Source organism: Labrus mixtus, chromosome 19, assembly GCF_963584025.1.
Source record: "Labrus mixtus chromosome 19, fLabMix1.1, whole genome shotgun sequence".
Classification (NCBI taxonomy): domain Eukaryota; kingdom Metazoa; phylum Chordata; class Actinopteri; order Labriformes; family Labridae; genus Labrus; species Labrus mixtus.
The window spans coordinates 3,087,647-3,109,639 of NC_083630.1; the positions used below are offsets into that span (position 1 = coordinate 3,087,647).

The window sequence follows — 21,993 nt, forward strand, 5'->3', positions numbered from 1 at the left end:
GGGGTACACACACAATCAGGTGACAACAACACAGAAGTGAGTTCAGGGCACAGCAGACACACAAGGCGGGAAACCTGAGGAGCAGGAATCTGGAAGACAGAGACCGTGGCCCTTCCCCCAAAGCCACAGTTCAGTATGGTGTAGACTTTCTGAATCCTTGTGGTCATTCAGAGGGCATTTTTTGGGTCCACCTCAGTAGACTGAACATTTCAACATGGATGATAACTTCCGGGTTTTGTGCAGTATGGTTTGGATGCATCCTTTCAGGAAATGGCATTGATCTAAGGCAGGTCACACCTACACATTCACACACTGATGGTAGAGGCTGCTGTGTAAAGTGACAATCAGGAGTAACTAACCCATTTATACACATTCATACACTGTGGACGAAGCAGAAGGAGCAACTTGGGGTTAAGTGTCTTACCTGAGGACACACCGGGCATGTTGCTGCAGGAGCTGGGGATCAAACCCCCGACCTTCTGGATGAGGGACGACCGACTCTACCAACTGAGCCACAGCCTCTCCAAAGGTCAAAGGTCAAAGGTATCTTTATTGACCCCACAGGGGAAACATACAATACATAGACAACACTAAGAAATAATGCAACTAACATTAGGTGCATAAATACATAAAACATGAAAAATGAAAGCCCAGCAGAGATGCTCCAGATAAAAGTGATAAAAGTGAAAGTGCAGTGTGCAATGAGCAAGAAATTAAAATTCAACTAAGAAATTCTATTTAATAAACAAATAGCAGCAGGTACAAATGAGACCTGATGCCTTTTAGTCTTCACCACAGGCAGTCTGTACTGTCTGGGGGGAGAAGACTAAACTCTGCATAGAGAGGCTGAGAGCTCTGCAGGAGAGAAGTCACCTTTCTGACCACCTGTCTGCTGTAGAGGACGCTCAGCTGGACTTGACTCCTCCCTGCAATCTTACTCGCCACTTTAACCAGGCTACCAAGTCTGTTTATCAAATATGTAGAGTCTATTAGTTTAAAAGTGCAAAGATGGAGTTTTTTTCCAGGATTATATAAGATATTACCCAGAGAGTACAAAAGTTCACAGTGTAAAAAACAAAAACAGGGTGAATCAAAAATGTGCAGAGATAATGTTCTGGAGGAGTCAGACGTGCAGGAAAATTAATTCAAATGGATTTGAGCCAGTTTAAGTGAGCATAGAGAATATTTCCCACAGAGGTAGATGAGAGGCGGAGAAGAAAGATGTTTAAAACCCCACACTGACAAAAAAGGGTTTTATGAAATATCATCTGAATTATTGTCTGACAGAAAGTCAACAGTGGTATAATGTTTATATGTCACAGTTATGGAGAAACAAGGATTCTTTGTTCATAGTTTTAGGAACTGTTGGAATCCTCCCTCTCTTTTAGTGACAACAGGAACTATGAACTATTGTAGTTCCTAGAATCCCGTTTAGAGGAACTTTTTGAACTCCTGCTTCAGAGTAGGTACCATGGCGGTGCAAATGCAGACGGAAAAAAAATCCCCCCAGTGTGTAGTTCTCAGGGACCTCTCACTAGTGGATAGTTCCTCTTCAAAAAGTCCCCAGAACTGTTTGGTCTGAAATCACCTAATGTCTCTGTGGGAGAGGGGTGGGTTATATGAGATTATTCTTCTTTCTGCTCCTTTTCATTCAAGATTTGATGTTTGTATTTACTTGTTTTGGTTGGCTGATGAATTAAATCAACACATAAAAATAACAAAGGTAACATTCCCATAACAAACAAGAATGATGTCTTTGTTTACTTTAAAAAACATTATGAATATTTAATAGCACTTGTAGTTGATGTGCAAACACAGGAGAGGACATTATGGTCTGTTTTTATTGTCTGCTTTGTTAGATTAGAGAGATGGGGCTCAATCAGAATCAGAATCACCTTAATGTGATGTCAGTCTGTGCTCTCCATGTGCAAAAGTTGATGATAAACCATAAACAACAAGTAAACAAAGACTAATATGTGCAAACCTACACGAGACAACAGTGCGGTGGTGAGAAGTGCAAAGGATGAACATGGTAATAAATGATGTAGGCCGAATTAGGGAGAAGATGGATTAAATGATGATGATGAACAAATTAAAATAATAATAAGACGAAGATGACGTCACAACAAAGGAAATTAAAACATAATGAATATAGTAAAAGATAATATAGAAAAGCAAATGTGGTGAATGGTGTCTTTGTTTACTATAAAAGCTGCACACATTCTGAATATTTAATAGCACTTGTAGTTGCAAACACAGGAGAGGACATTATGGTCTTTGTTAGATTAGAGAGACATCATTATTCAGAGAGTATTATCTGTAGTGACTCACACTGACTCTGCTGCTGTCCCGTGTTATTACACAGCAGTATTTGGGGTGGCGCGCCTGTCACCGTGTTTTTCTGTTCGGAGGGTTTGTGCTCAGAGATGGCCAGAGAGCCGTAGCGGACTGTGGGGCCTGCAGGCTGGGCATTTACCGTCAACCGTACCGTTAGAGAACCGCACAGACACGGAGAGTCACACGGAGAGGAACGGGACGACAGAGGAGGTAAACACGGCTACTTGTCTGAATTAAACCGTCACTAAGTCTAACCCCAACCCAGTCTTTAAAAAAATCTCCATAAAACAAAACTGTTTTGACTCTGCTAGCTCAGTGATGGCGGACAGCTAGCAAAGCTGCTAAAGTAAATCAGTTAGCAAGCAGGTGTTATGTCGAATTATGCTACCCATCGAGATGTGCTATCAAGCGACTCTGTGCAGTACAGGGAGCATTTTATTACTGGGGCAACACGTCGAGGGACAAATGCTTACTCTAAAATCTTAAAAAAGGGTTTTATTATAGAGTTTCCATAAAGTGTAAGTGGTGTTTAAAGTGAGTCTGCTTGACAGGGGATACGCTTGATCTGAAATCTTTATAGAGTACCAAAATTGGCTCCCCATACTCTGTTATGCACATGAAGTGAGTAGGGATTTAAAATAAGTTTACTTTGTTCTGGTAGCATTATTTTATACGGTTTACAGATAGCTTCTGTTGTCGTTTCGCACTATGGGGGCATACGCTGACAAGGCAGCACATCTCGCCATAACACCGGCTAGCAGGCAGCGGTCGGATAATAGCTAACTTAGCTAAGTTTGTAACATTAGCCCGCTAAAGTAGCCGTGTCTGCTGTGCCGCAAGTTGTACAGTTACAGATTAAACAAACACGTTAACTGTTTCAGGTGTGTGTGGTGTTACCTGCTGGCTATGCAGGTGGATGTGGAAGGATTGTCAGCTAGTGTTAAGATAGTTACGCAAACAAATATCAGTAAACAGAGATTGTTTTTCAGAGGCTAGCGGGCTAGCTTATTGATAGCTAGCTCGCTGACTTTAGCTTTCCTATCCTCACAGAGATACAGACGTGATGAATCTGTAGGAGATATAAACTCACCTAACACGGGCTTTGAAGAGGAGATTACTTTACTAAATATAGTTATTGAGAATTAACACAAGGAATTGTTTGCGCTAACAGCAGCATGACTGCAGATTATACAAAGTTAGTCCCAGTTTGTGAACAGATCAGAGTTTGTGTCTGATGGTCAAAATCAAATCAACAAGGTGTTAGTTAATGGTTAATAAACGGATAATAAAAATGTTTTTAATCCCATAATCCATCCTCCTGTTTGCTGAACTGTGGTAATCTAAACGTACAAAAAGGACTGTGGTTGTTGTTACTGTTACTGTTACCTGTAACTTTTAAAGGTGTGTTGACATTACCATGACATGAGGTATGATTGTCTTTGCTGATGCACAACACCTGACTGTAGACACAGGTAAACACATGTAAAGACAGGCCTGACTTTGCACACAACACTATTTTATACAGATTTATTACAACGTTTTGTTAGCCCCCGTCTACATCCTGTACACTATAGGGGTGTCCCCGTCTACATCCTGTACACTATAGGGGTGTCATGATATCAAATTTTTAACCTTCTGTACAAAGGCAACAGACATAGAAACCGCAGGCACTCAAAATTGGGAAATTTCTTGTTTTCACAATAACATGCACACACAATATGTTCTTGTGTGCACCAGAAATTATCCCGTGAATATGAGAAGGTATTGCTTGTTCACAAGAAAATATTACGTGTGCATGTTCTTGTGGGCATGTAAAACTTTATGGAGAGCATTAGCTGCACACCAGAAACCTATTTTAAAATATTTCCCTTAGGGGCTTTGTAGAATCCATCAAAAACTGCAAGCAAACTCCTGCACATTGTCTAAATTGCTCAAATATGTTCACAACATTTTGGTACTGGAACCTTGCAAACATATTTGGGCTATAAATGTGCAGGAGTTTTCCTACAATTTCTGATAGATTCAGGGTGCACTCACACTAAGCAATCTGTACAGTGCCCAAGCACGCTTCAATAATAATTTTTTCTTTATCAATCCCGCGAGGGGAAATTCAGTTTTACACTCTGTTTAATGAACATGCTACACAAATATAGGCCGAAATACACACACGCACTAACTAAGGTATAGTTCATGCACGAGCACAAGCACAGGCAAGAAACGTGGACAGCCTTCATCATTGAGTAATCATGTGTTCTGTCGTTATCTGATAACATAACTCCAAAATAAGCTGTCATGTTCTCTGATGTGTGGACCCAGGCTCGACCATATGTCCCTTTTTTATGTTTTGAATCCGCCTGTCTTGTAAACTAAGCTCATTTCATGATCACATAAAGACATGCATGTGTTTCATAACGACGTTTTGTACAAGAGGTAACTGTGCTCAGGCCCGGTTAGTCCTGGAGCAGTGTGAGTGCAGGCCTATAAAAAAAGTTTAAATATGAAATGGATAGAAGTAAGGAGAATCTGCACTTCAGCTGACAAACATTGCAAACTGGTGCGTCTCACCTGCCTGACATGGGAACACTTTTTAATACATCTTAATCACATTTCAGAAGTTGCTTCTTCATACTATACACCAGGGTTGTCGTGATCAAAAAACAAACAAACAATATTGACACCTGTTTCGATATCACAGATACAAAAACACAAGTCCTAGGCACTTAATATTCTGTAATGTATTGTTTTTAATCACCAATGAGTTGGAGAGTAACTGGAGAACAGAAAACATAAAGCAGCAGTTTAATGACGGGCACGGTGATTGTTGCGGTCGCGTGCAGACAGTCTATGGTCTATGCATTCTTACATGTATTCTCCTGGAAAAGGCAGCAGTTTTTCAGGAGTTTCTGCAAGTGTGAAAGCCCTGATTTAGGGCTGTGAGGTGGACATGCGAACATCGTGGTCAGGAGAATATCCGGAGCATTGCTCCTGAAATTATTGAGATATATCCAGGAGTGCAGATGTGAAAACGGCTATAGTGAGTTCTTCTGATTCACTGATGGAAATCCTATCGATGAAGTTGTCTTGTATTTCCCCTCTGTGGACAGGCAAAGAGACATGAACAAACATTGTTTGTGTTTCAGTGGCAGATGGAGGTTTTCTGTACCACCCTGGGTTTTGTATTTCAGGAGCAATAGTGCTCGTCTTAATGTCTCTCAGTTTTTAACCACAGCTCAGTTTGTCTCATTCTGTACATATATAAGTGCCTCATTAGAAGGTAAAGATGTCACTTGGTCAGCAACTTTTCCTAGCTGGCTTTGACATAAACTTGTTTGTTCACACTCAATCTCTCAAACACACACACACACACACACACGCTCACTCACTTTGACCTTTGAAAAGCCAGGAAGCAGCTGTGGGGAAAGTGGGAGTTGTGGCCTGTCGCCACTGTGTGAAGCCAGTGTGTCATGCCAGCATAGAGAAAGTCGTCAGAATTAACAGCTCCTGTTGTTGTTGAGATCGGAAAGCCGGGTTAAACATTGTTATGCACTTAACCTTTAAACAGCGTGCTTTATTGTATGCAGGGAACTTGAACGCACAAATGCAGTTTTGCTTCGGTCAAACAATGAAGGTGGAGCACATTTAGGATCAGTGTACCGCAGTAATGAATCCTCACAGGGCTTAAATCTCTGCCAGGTCAACATGGAAGCTCCTGCTGCCCTGTGTAGTTATACATCTTTATTTGTTTGTTAAGATTTGTGTTCAATTTTACCCAAAAGCCAAGACAACAAGAGAAGTCCAGGCTCAGTGATGACAGAGACTCTGTGTGACTTTGCCCCTTTTGTGGAGCTGTGGTGTCTGCTGAAAGGGAGTCCTAATGTAAGCTAACACCTCCCCTGACATCACGCTCGGTCCTGATGTGTTCCAGTGCAAACACTGTGTATGTGGTCCTGCGCATCCATTCATTGAGGTGTGCTGGTTTTTGTGTGTTAACTAAGAGGGACTTTAATGGTCCTTGTATGATCCCCAGTATCTGAGGAATCTCGACTGCCTCTCCTTTGAGTAGCGTTTTCATTCAACACAAATCCATCACAAAATATAAAGTGCGTGGTGTAGCAGTAAGCAGGGTAATGGCTGTTTTGTAAGCAAATCCACCCGTACAGCAGCAATGCAGGATGTTCTTTCTACAGGCCGACCAGTACATCAGACAGTACAGGAAATCATAACACAGAGAACCAAGAAAAAGTGCACAAACCTCAAACCTCAAACACAAGGTTGACTGTCTTTGCTCTTATAAAGTCAGAGTTGCTCTTTTCCCCTTCAGCTTGTTGTCCTAACATAGTCATTCCTATCTCGTAGACATGAGACAGCTGTGGAAGGAGTGTACGATGCATACTGTAATATGTACTGCTTTATTACTACACAGAGTATTATTGTGTTTTATGGTTTGAACCTTTAAAGATAACTACCGGTAAGTGAATTATACTTTTTTACTTTTAAAACTGCCAAACCACTTCATTTTATTTTTTATTCAACTTCAAATAACTTTAATCTTTGTTGTTACTGATGAAGTTGTCAAAGTATTTGATCCTTTCGAGCCCTTTTGTTATCATATATTTTATATAATACGATCCCTGTTATTTTAGTGAATGAGTTTCGTTACATGGACTTGAGTATCCCGGTTTTGATCAGGGTTTTTTAGGTTTCCCATTTTTGTTTTTCAGCATGTAAACATCATGCCTCTATTTTGAGAAACCTGATTTTGCTACCTGGAGAACTCCGAAATTTAACGGGATACTGTGACAGCTGTCGACAACCTGCTCAGACGCGTCCTCGGCCAAGTGACATATCAGCAAAACAAACATGGCTCGTAACATGTAAACACACTCATAGACTGTGTCAAAGAGAACCCAAGCTTTTAAAAAAACTTCAGTCAAATCGTTAACCAAAAGCTGGTGATCACAAAAAGAGAACAAGCACTGTCAAAATTGCACAAATACATTGGCAACATTTCAACATTGCCAACGTATTTGTGCTGTTTAGACAGTGTGCAGGAGTTTGCCTTCATTTTTTTGTTGATTTAAACAAGAGATGACCCGATATGAAATGCTGAGGACTTCTCTGGTCGTTGTTGTGGTATCTAAAGAGGTACAAACTTAACCGGCCAGACTATTCACAGTTAAGATATCTGTTTGAGTTATTTACAGTTTTTATTACAGCTGGTGAGTTTGAGGTGAGGACTGTTGAAGAATTTCTGATGACGACATTAAGATCGTTTCTTGGCTGTATGAGGCAGTACATTTAAAATATGCACTTAATGGATACTATCTTTGGTTATGTATGACTAATGTGCTGACAGCAAGTGAATGTACAGAAGTCTTCCATGCATCAATTTGTCACATCTCGCCTGTGCACACTGCGGTCTGTGGAGGCATTTCAGAGGAAGTTAAACCTCGCCATCTGCTTTGCATTATCAGACAGAATAAGGGAGTTAAAATATCTGGGGCTCTGGTGGGGTGTTTCTAGTATTCTGTACGTAATTCAAATATTACCAAGGTTGCATAAAATTGTGCTACTCGCTGCCCTTATGAGCCTGTTGGGTAAAAGAGCAGCGTTTCATTCATAAGGCTTCTCCTCATTGAATTATGCCCCAAGTTGTTCTAGTTATTTAAGAGTCCACATTACGGCCTATAGTATGTTTTATGACTGCAGCAGGGGTGTCCCAAGCTCATCTGTAAGAATAGTATTTACAGAATGAACCACATTCACAAATAGCTGCAAGACTCTTTAGAAAACCACCCAGGGAGAGCTGTGAGTACATTTAACTCTGGTTTTATATGATTGTGGATTTTTATTGTGTGAGCAAAGAGAAATATTATATCGGCATCCATCCAGACAAAAGAGGGGAAAACTTGATTTGTACTTGCTTAGTATGCAGCACACCTGACTTGTTAGTTGATTGTCACAATGCACAGGAGCTCCCGGAGGAAGTCCAGGCGGTGCCTTACAAAAAAAAAGTTTCCAGAGCCAGAAATTGATTGGAAAACATTTGGTTATTCACTGAGCTGCTGCTGTTATCATAAGGCATACCTGCAAACGTGAATGACTAGGGATGTTACGATACCAGAATTTTAAACTTTAATACGATACAAGTTCAATCAAACAATATCGATATCTGTTTGGATACCACACAGAGACAAAATAAAAGAAGTCTATGTCACCCAGCTTTGGTTAATTTATTCACTCCTGCTGCACACTGTTAAACCGCACAGCTACATCAGAAACATTGCAGATATTCATGACACAATTAGTTAATTGCCCCACCAGTTTCATAAATCTAACAAGTCCTGCAGTAGAGCGTATTTCATGGAGCATGTGAAACCTGTTGGCCCAGGTGTCAGTGATACTTTAAAAGCTGTGTCAGAGGGATTTAGGGTCAGTCTATTGCATGGCTTATAACTGTTTTCATTCTGCATTTGTCAGGACGGTTGAGAGTGATGGCAGATGACCGCTCCTGGACTCAGTCCCAGTCCCATCATTTATCCCTCAGTTTTTTTTTCTGTTCCAGCTGTCACCTGCCTGCTCTGTAAGGACGACTGCTAAACAGAGTCAAACTTTTCTCATTGTCAGGGTCTGTGGTTTGGCTCGGTGACTGAATTCATCCCTCCGACAGTACATCATCTTGTTCCCCCAAGATTAGATATAAAAGGTTTTATGACATCATATTAAGCTTGTCAAGTGAAGAAGAATCAGCATCTGGTTTTTAGAAATGGTTATGTGATAGGGCTGTCACTTTTTATTTGGAAAATAATTGGGGTGGGGTTCACATTTAAACTGTAATGAGCTGTTCAAATTAGAAAGGAAGTCTATCAGAGCATCAGGCTTTCTGAAGTTTTCTACAGTTGTGACAAAAACAACGGGGGCTCGATTCAGAGGATGCAAACTTAAACGAGGGAGACTCCTCCCCCTGCAGACAGCAGCCCACTGCATTGCTGGAGAGACTCAGGGTCACTACGAACCCGCAACTCTTCAAGCTGGCTCGCAAATGTGTGTGTTCACTATGAAGCTCTGTGCGCTCTGAACGGGTGTTCTCGTTAGCAGGTTATATTGTAGATTAAAAGAGATCTGCACTTGATCCTGATCAAGTTAATAGACGGTTAATAGAAAAAATAAGTTGGTCCTTTTCAGATTGTCAACAGGCTGTTTGTTTTAGGCTCATTATTGAAGTAAATTGTTTTTTGACTGTGCGGAGGAAGGCAGCGGGGTTGTGATGACATCCCTGCTGAAGATAGATAATTTTTGACATTCATGTCGTCTGCTACTTTTCATATTCTTTCCAAGTTTCTCTTCCCTGCCCGTTATTGATCAATACCCACATGTAGATACTCAAAGCCTCCCAATATATTTAAAACTCCCAGCCTTTCTTTTGTCATGTAAATTGTTTCTATGATTTGCATATTGATAGATCTGTAATACGTTAATTGATGCGTGATTTGTTCCCATTTTCCATCCTTGAGCTCTTGATCTTTGAGCCTGTAATAGACACAACTCTATCAGGAGAGGTTTTGATATTTAACAGCATTGATGTGTGTTTAAAAATTAGGTAAACTCAAACTCCTGCTCCGACCTTTCCCTTTGAAATGTCTGATTAACTTCCGAACAGATCGCTGGTGAAGTCACTGGGTATTAAACTCTGAGAGCGGTAAGATAGCAGACTTGGCCCTGCCTGGCGCGGTTCTGCCGACTGCCTTGTAGTCTTCCCACGGATCAGTTAATTCTGGCCCCGTCCCTATCTTCTTAATTGGGTTCCTCCTAAGCTGCTTAAAGGCTGCCTCGTCCAACTCGAGGTCTATGTTGGGTGACAAATCGGCCTGTGTGTCGACCTGCTGCTGCTCGGATCGTTAAATCATATCAGAAATGTTTCGGTCCTAATTGGAGCTGGGAAACGGTGGGAGGAGTGACTTCCTGAGCTGACAAAATTAACGAGTGCTTTACATATTCCGAATATGTCACTCGTCAAATAATGCCTCGAGATATTCTCTCACTTAACGATTAAACTCAGAGTGACAAAAAATGCAAAAAAACGTAAGGTGGCGGCAGTATTCCCGTGCTACTAGCCTCCATTTAACTTTTCAATATTCAGATTTCTTGGTCAGCAGCAGCTCAGTCTGTAGGGACCTGGGTTGGGAACTGGAGGGTCAGTGGTTCAAGTCCAAGTACGGAAATTGGTCTGGTAGCTGGAGAGGTGCCAGTTCACTTTCTGAGCACTGCTGAGGTGCCCTTGAGCAAGTCATCAAACCCCCGTCACCAGCTGAGGAGCGCTTGCTGTGGGCAGCCCCCTCACTCTGACATCTCACCATGAGTGCACGTCCTAGTGTTTTAGTCAGGACCGCACTAACCGAGACCAAGACATAACTGAGACCAGAGTGCTCTAAGACCGAGACAAGACCAAGACCAAGGCAGGGCGAGACCGAGACAAGACCAAGACCATAAATATCCCTAAAAAAATCATCATCTTGTGTTTAGGCGGCGTGTCACTCACTTACCCCCAATTCTCACATACTCCGTGCGCGCCGCGGTCCGTCAGCGCCACGCACTACATTGTACTTAGCTGCCACTCTAGTCTATCATTGTGTTCACACAGGGCGCGCTGCGGTCCGTCTCCGGAGCGTGTCACCAACGGCACTATGCTCTGCTCCGTTTCAAATATGCAGCAAGTCTATTTTCGCCGGAGTACGCTGCAGGCACGCGTCAAGCTGGACAGAATATGACAGCCCGGACAGGAAGTCAGACAAAGAAATGCACAGAGCATCCGGTCAATTTCAAAATAAAACACAATATACGGACTCGATCGTATTTTTCATCACTTTATCAACATTACGCCAAAACAGGAACCGATTGGACAACAATGCAATCTCATGTTGTTTGCATGTTTTACTCTTTATTCCCGCGGGATCTTGTATTTCTCCTGTGATGTGTCATGGGTGCGCTCCACTGACGTCCCAGAAACGGATCCAGTATGAATGGGCACGAGCCGTCCGACTGCGCAAAACCGTGGCGCTGACGGACCGCTGCGTGCACGGAGTATGTGTGAATTGGGGGTTAGACCCTCACACCGGGAAGGTTGCGTCCGTAACTGGGAGATAAAAATCAAACTACCAATGAATTGAAGTTGTTTGTTTTTTTTAGAAAGAGGCCTTTTCCTTCTAATCTCAGTAATGAAGCCGATCAGACAAGGTGGTCTTGAGACCAGACCAACACTAGCATGTCCACAGGATCCGGTTTGTGCATGTGTGTGTGTATTTCAGCCTATATGTGTGGCATGTTCAACAACAGAGTGTAAAAGTATATCTTCTTCTTCTTCTGCTGGAGAGGCAGGAAGAAGCACCCTGCATAGTGCGTGCTTACTCATGAAAGCAAGCAATCAAGAGGATCGGGGATATCACAAAGCTCCTCTGAAGTGGAACCAAGAAGAATGAATTTGTTTTGTCGTGTTTACAGTTCTGCAGCTCTGAAATGTAGCTGACCTTTACACGAGACAGCAGCGAAGTGAAATACAATCACTGCACAGTCTGAATGTAACTGAAAGGAAGACGTGTGTTCACTGTTGTGAATGGAGACATCTGTTCTGAGGAACACAGAGTTTTGAAGATAAATGCAGATTTTAGCTTAATTTCATAACCTAAAGGTAAATCTAAGAGTGTGAATTAAAAGGTCTTGTATGACGGGAAACACGACAGGCTGGACGGATATGTGGCAGAGTTTATAAAGAAAGTTGTTTTAAATATATATGGTAATAAATCTGTGTTTTTAAAAAAAAATCAGAGGTCAGACGTTGTGCGAAGGTATTCCTTGGGCTCTTCTGAACTTTGTTCTAAAAGTGATCACGTTTATGTTTCAGAGGAATCATGGGACACGGAGTGGGCTGAACCAGGAGGTCGAGCAGTGCACACCAATCGTGAGTATAAAAAGCTTTCCAGTATTCTTTCTATGTGAAATAATTACAACAAAAACTTGAATATCAGTAAAAGGAGGGAAATATTAACAGCTTAAAGTTGGAAGAGCTTCAACCACAAAACATTCTGAAAATGCCAGAACAGCCTCTAAGACCTCTTAGCTGTGTTTTTATTGGATCCTCTGAGAGTTCACCTGTTTCTGATTTGTGAGTTTATTGGCTTAAAGTATTATGTGTGTGGTTTTGTAGGTTTCCCACTGTGGTGTATGACATGGCCACGGCCTCATCTCGAGCAGAGTCTAGCCATAACCACAGAGGAACGTCACAGCTCCATGCCGTTGGTGAGTCCACACACAGAAGGAAATGTTCTGTGGGGGTTAAAGGGCGGCCTCAGGGTCTACTGAAGACCCTGTTACTCCCCAATGCACTGGATCAGCAGGTAACAAAGATTACTCCTAACAGGGGTCATGACGTGTCACCTTATGTAATTTAAATTGGAGGAGTCTGTTTCGGTTCGATTTGCTTTCTGAAGCTGGCTTCTTGTTTTTATAACGCTTACAGAAACTCACATGATCAGATGTGACTTAAGAAGATAAATACATACAGAGGACGATCGACTACTTCTGTCCCCGTCTATTCTCTTATCCACACAGGCACACCCATAGGGCAGTACACAAAAGACGCTCAATTAAGGTTACTCGCATTTTGAAAAGTTCTACTCGATGGCCTTTTTACATGAGGGGATCCGCGCTTGAGGAGGCTTGATGATGACGTTTATCACAACAACCATCATAAACTACGACTTCAGGACAGCATCAGCAGCTGCAGAAAAACACTGAAACGAAGGCACGAGAAGCTTCAGTTTTGACATGAGCATTGCATTTCAACTGGTGCATCTATAGGAGGAACGTGCAGATTGATTCATTCAAATGTCCTTCCAGCGTAACAATGTTTTCTCTCTTCTGCGTGAGCGCAGAAATTTAAAGAATAAAGAAGAAAATAGGTCGTAATATTCCTGGGTAGCCCACCTACCCAAGGATCATCCATGTTTAGGAAAACACTGAATCTGTGTCCGAGTGTACAATCTGAGTTTAGTGAGCGCGCTCGTGGGAGTGGGTGAAACTGTCCGAGGCGTCTGCCTTTCCACTATGACACACATGCACGAGTGGGCGCTTATGAAACATCGATGCTGCAGCAGTAATTAACGAGATGATCTCACAAGAATCACTGACAAAACACAAGTACCACTGGAAAGCGAAAAGTCAAATCATGATTTATGTGTTGTTTTTAATTTTGATCTTGTATTCGTGTATCCGGGCGAGCCGGCAAGTTATAAAGTTGAGCCCTGGTTCAATGCTCAGAAGGCTTTTATCTGCTATTTGCCCTGCATGGCCCCTGGTTTAGCTCAGAGAACACAAACAGAGCCATGTCCGGTGTATGTAAAGGATTAGTACATACACATTTTCAGGTGTTTTAGTATGATATATTGGATGACCGATATTTTTGCTTTTGAAATGCTGTAAACTTTTTTCACTCGTCTCATCGCTTCCTTCATGTTCCCTCTGCCAGTTTCATGTGCCAAAATCAAGAGGAAGAAGAGTCTGTTTGGGGCGGCCATCTATGTGGAGGTGACAGCGGAGGGGGAGTCACGCCGCACGGCGAAGTCTCACAGCTCCTCCAATCCGAAATGGGACGAGAGACTCACTCTGTAAGAGGCAGCAGTTTACTCTGTGTGTGTGTGTGTGTGTGTGTGTGTGTGTGTGTGTGTGTGTGTGTGTGTGTGTGTGTGTGTGTGTGTGTGTGTGTGTGTGTGTGTGTGTGTGTGTGTGTGTGTGTGTGTGTGTGTGTGTGTGTGTGTGTGTGTGTGTGTGTGTGTGCTCTCTCTTCCTTTTTTTTGTCTTTTTTTATTTACTCTGTTTAAATCAACTTCTGTGTACACAGTGTCCTTCAGAAATGAATGTAGGATTACTCATGAGTCCCACGTCTTTTTTTATTTGCAGAAGATAAAATGAGAGACAGACTGTGAGGGTAGCATAAACATCTGTCTCCTAATACTCCCCCCTCAACAGAACGATGCTAGAGAGAGCCTCTGCTGATCTCCAGATGGTCTGAGCTTATATAAAACGCTGTAGATGAAGAGAAAAAGATGAAACAACAGTATGTTGGCTTTGGTGCAGGAATTTAGGGGCCTATTTCTGCCTGTATACGTTATGTAACAATCATAAGGCTCAAGGAAAATTTGTGTATTTTAGTAGAAAAAAACCCTCAAGTGGCTCTTATAGAGAAGTGTAAGAAGAAGGGGAGCATGATGACGCACAAAGCTCTCAGTATCCGACCAGCAGACTCTTACTGCTCTCTGGTTTCCAAATGGCTCTGCTAACTGCCAGAGAGATGTCATTGACAATGCTAATTATCTTAATTGGGTAATTACGGCTAATATCTCGGAGTGGTGCCGTGGTTCTCATCTTGTGCTTGCAGCATGAATGTTCTGCGAGCTGCTGTGACTTCTTACGGCTCAGATCCTGGAAGGAAGTTGCATTATGTAAGGCGAGCACTTCAGTCGCTTCGTCTGCAGCGAGGAAGATTTACTGTCGGGAGATTTTAGGAGAGCGGCGGATGCTTACAAAAAGAGAGGCTGTAAGAATAAGAAGCAGAAATTAAGATGTTTTTGGTCAGTTTTTTTTGTTTTGAAGGGAAGCAGCTGCTGGAAGGAGGAAGTAGAGAATAGTGGATTTATTTTGTAGACTTTTTTTTTTCCTTTGTAGGCTGTATAACACCCAATATATCATATCTAGATCAATTACATCCCGATTACACCACATTATCTGGAACACGGTTAAGCCCTATTTCCAACATGCGGTCCGGTTTGGTTCGGGACAGATTAGTACAGTAAACCCTGACCTTGCTTGAGTTTCTACAGCCAATCGTACCCTTACTTGGTAAGCGGAGCATAGCTGGATGGCGTTAGCTACATAATAGTGTGACATCATAGCAGCGCCACACAGTGTAGCCCGCCAAAAAATAAGAAGAACGCACCACAGTAAACAAAGAGCAACAGTGGAGGTTGTCCAGCAGAGGTCTGCTCCTCAGAGCTCGTCCATGGGGCGGTGCTACTCGCTGAAATTAGTCCCAAAAAAACAAAATACTGTAATACATGCCGTGTTTTGTGTTTGTCCTTTATTACTGCTGTCGCACGGGAAGTCGTTCGACCAATCCACTGACTGCAGTGTGTCTAATGCCACTATTTAGGGTCGGCTCAGTATGCCTCTCACCCCAACAGAAGGGTAGCAAAAAAAGTAGGAGTTCTGATCGGTTATTTTGGTACCATTCCCAGCTTCTGACAGTGGAAATGCCAATAAATGTGTACCGTACAGAACTGAACCAGACCTGAGAGTTAAATTCCTGTAACCTTGGAGCCTGTAGATGTCTCTGTTTTGATACTAGGTTGGTTCCCTGACCGTAAATCTGCCGCATGCGAGAAAGAGCAGCGGTGGTAATAATACAGAGTTAGGGGAGCTAGCGTGTGCGGCTAATAAACACAGTCTAAAGAACTAATGAAAACATTTGCAGCTCCGCACAGACGTGAAAGAAGGAGTGAGATTGTTTGCATCATCTGCACACTTTTTTGTGTCTCATTGTGTCCCATCAGATTGCAGCTACACAGCCAAGACACAGACAGACGGTTCAAATTCACACATTACAAATACTGACGTTTGTGTAGCACTTTTGGAGTTTCGTTAAGATGCAGAAGTTACATTAGTGTCTGTTACAGACTGACGCACGAGACCCGATCACTACGTTTACATTTAGTCCTAAACTGAGGATTGTTTGCTGTGAGCTCCTGCACAATGACCGACACACAGAAGTGTCCCAAACACATGAGTAGAAAACCTGGAAGTACAGACTATCTCCTGTATTCTTGTCGAGTACTGCCATGATATGTATTGTATCGTGAGGTCCTCGCCCTACTAGATATTAGGAAGAGGAATAAAGATATTATGTCGATCTCTTCTTCAGAAAATCTTTTTTTTACACTCTGTCTGTTGCCTGATATGCATTTTTAAATAATTCATTATGTTGTCTGTGTGTGTCCTCTGTCCTTGCAGGAATGTAACCTCGCACTCACAGGTGGATTTCAAAGTATGGAGTCACCACACACTGAAGGCCGACGCTCTGCTGGGAAAAGCTACGCTGGACCTCACTCAGGCCTTGGAGCAGCATGACAGAAAATGTAAGACTAACCTACATCAAACATCCAAAAGTCTGATAATGTAGGTGTATGTGGTAAACAGTGACAGACAGAAGGTTCTCATTTCCCAAACTGCAGATCAGTAAGTCATTTCTTCTCTAATGACTTGAAGTAGTTTGCTGTTGGATTTTCTAGATGTCACTCTGTTGTAATGTGTCCTCTCTCACCCTCCCTAGTGGAGAATGTGAAGGAGGTGCTGAAGCTGAGCGTGGAGCAGAAAGGAGTCGCGGTCCATACAGGAGAGCTGACTGTTAACCTGAATGGCCTGACGGTCTCTGAACAGGAGGATCTGGCTCCGCTTACCAACGGAAACGCAGCAAACAGCACCAGTGAGCCCAGTGTTTACACGTTAAAGTATAGACGGGTTGAAATGTTTAATTACCATGTGTAGTGGAGAATGACAATCTACAAGGAGGCACAAATACGAGCTACTATAAAAAAGGAAGGAGCTATAAATACTCTGCTTATACCATCTTCGTCCAATGATGCATCTTTTATATTCAAATGAATATTCACCTTTGCACAGTGGGTTAATATTATTTTCTCCAATCTTTCCCAGAAGTCCAACAGAATGGCGATGCAATCCATGAAAATGGAGAATCTTCTTCCTCTTCCTCAAGGGCCGCAAACAGGTAAGCTAAGAAACTAATCAGATATTTTGAGCCTTTATAAATTTGCTCTACTTATTTCCTGAAGATGAAGACTCACTCAAAGACAGGGCTGGTCATTTCCTCCAGATCCACTTTTTAAGATTTTGGTTGAAATTGTCTTTAGGTCCTGACAACCTGATAACTCATGTTCTCTGAAAAGGGAACAAAGAAAATCCATCATCTGTATCAGTTTGTAAGTCTGTAAAAACTTCAACCAATGTCTGCCACGAGGTAACAATCTGATGAACCAATCACACGCCTCCCTGTCTCCCTGCTCGCTCTCTACCTCTTGCGTGCTCTAGCTCACACTCAAAGAGAGTCACTGATGACTTTAGGAGTTTATACTGTGAGTTTACTTACTGCTGAATGAGACATGAGACGACATAGTTTCTACACAATGCAAGAGATGAGCTGAGGTCCACTTCTGGAGCAACGGAGCTCGTGCATGTAAGTGAGGGGCGTAAGTGAGATAAATCTGATTTAGACCCTTTAATATTTGTTAATGTGCCACACACTCTTGGTACTGTATGAAGTAGGAAGAGGGTAGCTGTTGGCCTCTCAGAATTAACAAAAACATCATCAGTTAGCAGGATGGACACAGCCTGCGAGCGGTTGCCATGGTTGCGTATTTATTTTTCTCCGGATTTGCAAACCAACTGTGTTCACACTGCCCCCTGCTGTACGCAAGTGTCCTCGGGTACTGAACAATGTTACTAATGTGAACGCAGACCAGCGGGGGAGAGGGGAGTGCTCGGGCACGGTATGAAAACTGTGCCTAATGTGAAAACGCCCTCAGATAGTTCACTGTGCAGAGGACTGATGAAGAAGCATGCAGGTTTGCACACTGCCAAATGCAAATATATGTTCTGTACATTTATTTGGTACTTTTGGCTTACTGCTATCGACATATATTAGGACAGATCTTTCTCTAGCTTAATAAATCATTTTCAAGTGTGGCTATTGAAACGCAGCCTGTCTGCTTCACTTCTCCTAAAATGGTTGTTGGCCGGGTTAGAGTGACTCCATCAAGTCATGAGCATGCTTATTCTCAAGTGGAGGAATGCTAACAGGCTGCAAAGAGATATGTGTTTGCAGGATACTCATAAGTGCCCAGGGAGAAGACATGAGGACATATTTCACATGGCTAATCATACTCTTCAGAGTTAATCCGTTACATGCTGTTGTCTTTCTTGCACCAGTTAAAAAGGCTTGTGATTTTTATTTCTTCCTGAAAACAGCTTAATGTCTCGTCTGTCTGTGTCCTCTCCTCCCTCCGTCCTGTCTCCTACTCCTACGCCCGCTTTGCGTGCTGCCCCACTGGTGCCAATCCTGATTATCTGTCACCCCGTAAAAGTGCCCTTCAGTCAGGCTAACAGGGTTTTTATTGGAAAGCCACAGAGGAGGCACGTCTGCTTGTCGGCTCGACAGACGGGAGGCTAGTGGGGGGGGGTTGGGAGGGTTGTGGCTGCCTGGCTCTGTCTCTGCATTGCAGTTGCTGAGAGGACTGCAACACACAAACAGGAGTGTTTTGAAAGCGTGGAGGAGTTCCCTCCCTGGGTGTTCCCGAAACATTAAACTAATCAGTACGACACGAAAGGAGCTTAATGATATATATAATTTCCCCTGTTGTTGTTATCCAAAGGATGAAACCTTTAACAAGACAACTAAAATAACACATACACACATTTATTTCTGTTTGATTAACACATGAAGACAACGAGGCTGCACACAGTTTATATAAAAAGTAAAAGTACCATAACGCGAGCTCCGCCTTCATCACGTCTTTTACATTTATATTTGGAAGTTTGATCCAAAGGCAGCTGGACTTGGTTGAAGATCTTGAGGACGTTTCACCTCTCATTGTCCGAAAGGCTTCTTCAGTTCTAAAATAACTGGTGGACGGAGCTACAAATGTAAGCCTCTGTGGATCAATAGCATGCTATTGATCAAGGATGACTCACATGAGAGTCGTTCGCTTAGTTGCTAACCTAGTTTCGCCCGTAGTCGTCTGTGAGTCGTTGGAGTCACATTTGAAACGAATGTGGTTCTTGTAGTCGACTAACTTCTTGGCTGTCCTTTCGTACCATGACACCAGTTGAAGGGTATCCTTCCCAACATGTGCAGCAAGATGATTGATTCTGCGACGGCGTAATATTCTTTTCCCAGTCTGCGAGTTTTTCAGAAAAGCGCTGTTGACGTCCCCAGGGCTCTTTTCCAAATGTATGATATTCCCGGTAGTTTTGCTGCCTACAGATCGTGTCTCGTACCCACATCCTCCCGGGCGCACAGTCGGAGCTTTTCTGCCTGGAAAAATCCCCAAGTGGTCACGGGGCCTTAAATGAACCAATGGCAAAAACTGTCCTCAAATATAAGACATCTGTTTTTGGCTTCCTCGTGTATTTGAAACATTATCTTGGCACTTACACAGCTACAGCTCACCATTTTCTTATATCAATGTCCACTCATCATAATATTACAGATCATCTTTAGGTTGAATAAAAGTATGTTCACTATCAAACACAGCCAGAGACCCTGCGTGGGTTTTTGTTCAGACTGATAATAGTTCTAATAAAGCACCTTCATTTTGTTTCAGGTCTTAAACATTTCTAAATAACTGAAAGAGTAATTTCTCTCTGAACATCCAAACTGAAAGGCATTCAGAAATGTTATTTATTAAGACTTTAACTGTGAGAAAACTTGTGAAACTGCTGAATCTTTTCTGTCCGACTGACGGAGCTGGAATCAAGAAAAACAGATACTTCCATCAGATTCCAGTCAAATGTTTCCCCTTAACACCAGTAAAAAAATAACATTTGGTACAACAAACATCGTTCTGGAGGAAAGTCAAACTTGGATCACATTAAGCTGCAACATCCAGAAACCTGCTGTGTCAGCTGTTAAAGTGCTGCATGTGAAAGTGTACATATCAGGAAAAATATCCTCTGCTAATTCTCACGCCCAGTATTCTTGTGTTGCAATGAAAAGCGAGAAAGATCGACGGTGTGGAGGCTTTCCAGAGTAGTTAAATCCTTCTTTGAAAGGGTTTTGAAAAGCTGTGCAGGGTCTTTGTTGGCGTATGATTAGCCTTGAAATTTTAACATTAAATTGAGAATGTGACCTCAACCTCAATCTCGCGGCTCCTTTTCAAAATTTGCCTCGTCTCGTAGCGAATGAGTCAGACAAATTTAGCTGCTACTCGGTGAACTCTGCCATTCTTCTTTTTGTCCTTCATGGTTTCACATCACTTTCACGCTCATGTGTCTCCTGCTCGTCTTCACTGCCGGCACATATCTTCTTTAATCTATCAGCCCTACTTACCTTAGTTTATTTATTTCTACGGGTATATCTTTATTTCCTGCCTTATTTGCCTCTTTTCAATCATTATTTGTAGAGCGCCAATTCGTAACAAATGTTATCTCAAGGCGCTTTGCAAAAGAGCAGGTTAAAGACCTTACTCATTGTTAAGTTACAAAAGAAAAATAGGATAAGGTTCAGGAAGGAATTTCTCCTTTGTATTCCTCACGTTCCTGTTGTCCACACTTCCTCCCCGCTGAGGTGGAGGTCGGAGCAGGCCGTGCATGAATGAGGACGGCGGTGGTTGTGTGGACAACCGACGGGATGTTTTACAGCCTAGTCTAAAAACTCCACATTGACTTTCTAAGTGTTGAATTTTGCTCAGACTGTTCAAGGTTGTCTTTATTATCCCTGCGAGAGGGCAATTTGTTTTGCAGTCAGCAGTAAAACACATACATACATACAGCCCGCAATCAGCACACAACATAAAATGGACAATAAATAAATACAGTAGATAAGAAACAGATGGAAACAGAGGCAACACAGTTAGTGGTATATAAAAGTGATGGCAGCAGGAACAAATTAGTTTCTCATCCTCTTTGTCCTGTTTGTGATCCCACTCACAGAAGTTGTTAAATCAGAATCTGTGTTTCTCATTTTTCCCTGCATCATACTTTAATACGACATCATCAAAGTCTGATTCACCTATAGATACTTAAACATTAATATAAGTTTCAAATAATATGGATAAACCACCAACACTGGAAGGATTGCAACACTGATGTTTAAATGTCCTGCTTTGCAGAGTGGCTTAAGTTCGTTAAGGGCCGAAATATTATATAAATATTTATCTGAGCAGATATAACGGCCTCATCCGAGCCTCATCAGGAGGTCAACGTCTTCTCTATGGACCTGTTTCTGCATTATTGTGTGTTGCACAAATATTGTGTTTGATCCTTGCGTACTATTTAAAACACCACTGTGGCTCAGTGGTAGTCGGTCGTCTCTCAATCGGAAGGTTGGTGGAAGATTGGATCTCCAGCTCCTGCAGCAACATTCTGATGTGTCCTTGAGCAAGACACTTAACCCCAAGTTGCTCCCGCTGCTTCGTCAGCAGCAGTGTGTGAATGTGTATGAATGGATGAGTTAATACTGATGGTCTCTTTACTCAGCGGCCTCTACCACCAGTGTGTGAATGTGTATGAATGGATGAGTTAATACTGATGGTCTCTTTACTCAGCGGCCTCTACCACCAGTGTGTGAATGTGTATGAATGGATGAGTTAATACTGATGGACTCTTTACTCAGCAGCCTCTACCACCAGTGTGTGAATGTGTATGAATGGATGAGTTAATACTGATGGTCTCTTTACTCAGCAGCCTCTACCATCAGTGTGTGAATGTGTGTGAATATGGATGAGTTAATACTGATGGACTCTTTACTCAGCAGCCTCTACCATCAGTGTGTGAATGTGTATGAATGGATGAGTTCATACTGATGGACTCTTTACT

At 42.4% G+C, this 21,993-nt stretch overlaps 1 protein-coding gene across 2 annotated transcripts in view; it reads left to right on the top strand.

Moving 5' to 3' along the window:
• The first annotated feature begins 2,377 nt into the window (after nt 1-2,377).
• The window catches only part of LOC132994486 (NEDD4-like E3 ubiquitin-protein ligase WWP1), a 36,195-nt gene continuing 16,579 nt past the window's right edge, over nt 2,378-21,993 (top strand). For both annotated transcript variants that reach the window (XM_061064858.1, XM_061064859.1), the window contains exons 1-7: nt 2,378-2,547; nt 12,236-12,292; nt 12,539-12,630; nt 13,859-13,997; nt 16,396-16,520; nt 16,715-16,867; nt 17,098-17,170. In XM_061064858.1, the coding sequence (XP_060920841.1) occupies nt 12,561-12,630; nt 13,859-13,997; nt 16,396-16,520; nt 16,715-16,867; nt 17,098-17,170 (560 nt within the window). In that variant the 5' untranslated portion in view covers nt 2,378-2,547; nt 12,236-12,292; nt 12,539-12,560. The remainder of the gene's footprint in view (nt 2,548-12,235; nt 12,293-12,538; nt 12,631-13,858; nt 13,998-16,395; nt 16,521-16,714; nt 16,868-17,097; nt 17,171-21,993) is intronic.